Genomic DNA, 4,252 nt, shown 5'->3' on the forward strand with positions numbered 1-4,252 from the left:
CCTTCTCTCTACTGTTATTCTAATTTCACATTCTTAAAATAAAGTGGTGATCCTAACTGACATAAGACAGGGAATTTTTACTAGGATTAAATGTCAGGAATTGTGAAAAACTTTAAATGTATTGGCTAAGGTGTATGTAAACTGTAGTACAAAACTTATTTTTGTATTTTGTATTTACAAAATAAATCATTTTCGACAATAATTTAAAAAATAATACAAAAACGCCATTTATTACCCTATAGGCTCTCGAACCAACCATGGCGGAGTTAGTGCCTGCTGTCCTGGGATTGGCTCCGGCTCCCTGGGTTGGTCCCAGCCCTCTCTGGGTGAGTTTAGTAGCACCCCCTGGTGGCCACGGACAGGGGGCGGGCCCTCTCTCTGGCGGGCAGCCCCGCCTCCCTGGTTTGTCCCATCCCTCTGTGGCTGTCTCCCCCTCTTTCCCTGGTGAAGACAGCAGGGTGGATGTAGTGGCGCTGCATGGGTGTTGAGGTGTCCCCCCCTCTCCGGGGGCCACCCCCAGCCCTCTCTGGCCATCTCCCCCATCTCCCTGGTGCAGGGAGCTGGCTGGATGTAGTGGCACCCCCTTTTGGCCGTGGGTGGGGGTCGGCACCCTTCTCCGGGTGTAGGCCCCCTTTTCCCTGAGTTGGCCCCATCCCTCTCTGGCCCTCTGTAGGGAGCTAGCTGGATGTACTGGTGCCCCCTGGTGGCCATGGGTGGTGAGGTAGGCACCCCTCTACGGGGGTCTGCCCCCCTCTCTGGGAGTCCAAGTCGAGAACCCCCCCCCTTACTCCTCCTCCTTCCTCCTTCCTTCTTTCACTGTAAGGTCTACCTGTTGTATTCGGCGCATGCGATTTGATCTTATTTTCGTGGCCAGATTTTGGGCCAGATTTGTTTTGCCTCTTGCTCTCTGCACTCACGCATGTGCATCCGAATTTTACGTCATCTAGATTCTACTAAAAGCTTCCGAAAGCGACGTGGCTCCTCTTAGCTACGTCAGTGCCTAGCTACTTCATCTATTTATTCTCAGAGATATTCGTTTGGACGCGTTGATATAGTAACATAGCTCGGGTAAGAAACTACATTTAAAATAATTATTCTATTTTAGTGGCCAAACTGTTATACCTACGTCTTCTTTCATTGTGGCGCTTGACTACTGTAGCTGGCTAGATTGTTTTGCTGGTAAATAACCAAACAATCTTGAGGCGTTCAGTGCAACGTTGACGTTGAAATTAGAAAGCAATGTCTGTCTTGATTGCTCAACCTAGTGTTTCGTTGTGAAATCTTCTTAGTCTATGGTTGCCATCGACACCAGTTACATCGACACCAGTCTCATGTAGCTAACTAGCTAGTTAACGTTAGCTACAGTATCAGGTTTATTCGTGCACCCACACAGAAAATGGACCAGAACCTCAGCTAACACATTATAAGCCAGGCCTAAATGTTTAAGAATTTATGGACAGAACCGTAACTGAACCCTTTATTATACATAGGAAATGGTGAGGGATGAAGAGACGTGTAGCTAGTGACACTTTGATGGAGCTAGCTAACTAACCCTTGTCTGTCGGACTTGTTTGCTCCCCAGACGAACCATCATGGACCAGGTTATGCAGTTCGTTGAGCCCAGTCGGCAGTTCGTCAAGGACTCCATAAGGCTCGTTAAGAGGTGCACCAAACCAGACAGGAAAGGTATGGTTATCAGTCACCCAGCTCTTCCTTTATATGTCAGTGGTTTACTTATACACTTGAATAAGTAAACCACTGACATCCTGTTTTAGGATCTAAACCACTGACATCTGCTATCCTGTTTTAGGATCTTGTCTTCTGTCAGTTCACTGTCTGCTGAGTGAGGTTACACTCTCAAGCATAAAATCATTGCACAGGTGATTGTCAAAATGGTTACTCGGGTAGCAAGTTAACTGACTGCAACGTTACATAGCTGAGCAACTACAGAGCATTATTAGTAGATGGATAGCACTGATGATGAATCACTGATTGAATCTTCAGTGTTGACTTTATATGACCACAGTCACAGCTTCAGATATAATCTCTTTTAGCATGACATTTGGTGAGTGGAGCAGGCCTGTTTCTATTTTCAAACCCTTGATGTAAAAAAAACAACAACACATTGATCAAGAAGACTCTTGTGAAGCTCTGTCTGGTTTTTCTGCCGTTGTCTGTGAAAGATTCTAATTGTACCATCTCTTCTGATCATTTCTAGAATTCCAGAAGATCGCCATGGCAACAGCGATTGGGTTTGCCATCATGGGCTTCATTGGGTTCTTTGTCAAGCTCATCCACATCCCCATCAACAACATCATTGTGTAAGTAGGACCACACCTTCAACATAGGACTAGACTGCATGACACACACCAGGAGTCAGACAGTAAGTAGTCAGTACTTTATTATGTACATTATTGGGAGAAAACACCATTTAAGTCCATTTGGCTTTGTAGGTTAGTGTTGAAATTGGGTGATTTACCTAAGGTGCACTAGTGTTACCAATGTACAAGCATCCAAAATGTGTAATGTAACCAAGGTATGATGCGCATAGATGCATGTAGTAATGCCTTGGATGATAGGTCTGCATTAATATCAAACATACGGCTGTTTTCCAGCACTTGGATTTGATTGAATGCATTACACATGCTCTATTTCAAATCATAAGGAATAGTGGAGGACTGTAGACTTTTGGGTGAGAAACTTAGTTAGCCTCTGTGGCCCTGTCCATCTGTTGTTCTTCTCTCTCAGGGGCGGCTGAACCTCTGGAGGTGTGATACAACTACAGAACTACAATACCCAGTGACCTGAGACAGTGGGGAAACATGGAATAGTGGTGGGGGGGAATGAAGGGATGTGATTTTTGTTTTTACATTGTGTGCATTGTTTATTTGGCTGTGTTAATAAATTGAAGAAAAAGCTGCTTGTGACGATGATTTATGTATGAGCTGTATATTGTGTACACATCACAGGAGGCTGCTGAGGGGAGGATGGCTCATAATGTCTGGAATGGAGTGGTATCAAACCTATGGAAACAATGTTTCATGTGTTTGATACCATTACTATGAGTCCATCCTCCCCGATTTAAGGTGCTGGGTTCCAAACTGTAGACTTGCACCCTACAATCCACCATTGAGAGTAATGCAGGTTCATTGCAACCACACCACCGTTTACAAACACACCGTCTGTCCCTGTGTAACCCCAGGGTGGTCCAGACAGACCGCACCATGCTGTGTATTAAAGCACTCCGCTGGGACCAGGGGAACGATGGAGGGTAATCTGTGGCCAGAGAGTGTTCACACACACAAAGACTAGCATTGTGCTTGACCGCTGCATAAGAGAACTGGGAACTGGTATGCCTCAAAGCCAACCCTCTGGACAGGAGAGACTTACACCATAGAGCTAGCTGCATTAAGTTGAGGATTTTCAGGTTCTCTTTTCATGTGTCCATTGGTATTAATCAAATCATATTCTTCACTACATAATTGTAGACTTCATTCATTACAATTCGAAAGATGATGGGGGGGGGGGTGACACATCAAAACAAAGTGAGAGGACTGTAGCTAGGGTGATGATATTGGTCTTGGAGGTTACTGAAGACGTCATTAGATGAGGTGGTCCTGAGACTAGGTCGACAGGGACCTCGTTTGGCAAAATCGGGTATTACCAGATGTTGCGTTTCTCCTTCCATCAGAACTCAATGAATTGTACAACTTAACTTATTGTCATGTCGTCTATTTAATATGAAGGATATGTTTAGCATCTTTGTGCACGTCAAGGGTTGATATAAAAATGGGTTATACATGGACTGTCTGGATTATGCCATTGTGTAATATTGTCTTGTGATTTCAATAACCACACCTCACATTCCGTTGGGGTTAAAGTTATTCTACCTCATAACCCCATTCTACTGGCAGACAGGCTGAAACCGCATCCGATTCTACTACATCAACACTAACATCTCAGAATGACTTTGTTTGAAAAGTCTATTGGGACAGGAGAACAAAACATGTAGAATATTAAATTAGGTTATTGAATGTGTATATATAAAAAAATAGTCCACCATAATCACGTTTCCTGGATGGTACTAAACAACGAGATCAAATCAAATGTCAGGCGGCTGAATCAGCCTGACAAAACACCATCCTGCTTCAAAAAACAGAACATCCACGATGTCACACTGTTTGTGTGCTTATTGTAAACATCCACGATGATACACTGTTTGTGTGTGTTGTAAACATCCATGGTGTTACAC

At 44.1% G+C, this 4,252-nt stretch overlaps 1 protein-coding gene across 2 annotated transcripts; it reads left to right on the top strand.

The window, feature by feature from the left end:
• The first annotated feature begins 1,007 nt into the window (after nt 1-1,007).
• On the top strand, nt 1,008-2,916 carry LOC110489588 (protein transport protein Sec61 subunit gamma). 2 transcript variants are annotated; one of them, XM_021562321.3, is made up of 4 exons: nt 1,008-1,068; nt 1,583-1,686; nt 2,219-2,321; nt 2,749-2,916. In XM_021562321.3, the coding sequence occupies exons 2-4, from the start codon at nt 1,593-1,595 to the stop codon at nt 2,756-2,758; spliced, it is 207 nt and encodes a 68-aa protein (XP_021417996.1). In that variant the 5' UTR covers nt 1,008-1,068; nt 1,583-1,592; the 3' UTR covers nt 2,759-2,916. The 2 variants fall into 2 exon arrangements, with proteins under 2 accessions (XP_021417996.1, XP_090055204.1); XM_090199078.1 differs by lacking the exon at nt 2,749-2,916 and having other exon boundaries at nt 2,219-2,325.
• Nucleotides 2,917-4,252: the final 1,336 nt, after the last annotated feature.

Source organism: Oncorhynchus mykiss, chromosome 15, assembly GCF_057628025.1.
Source record: "Oncorhynchus mykiss isolate SJ-2025 chromosome 15, ASM5762802v1, whole genome shotgun sequence".
Taxonomy (NCBI): domain Eukaryota; kingdom Metazoa; phylum Chordata; class Actinopteri; order Salmoniformes; family Salmonidae; genus Oncorhynchus; species Oncorhynchus mykiss.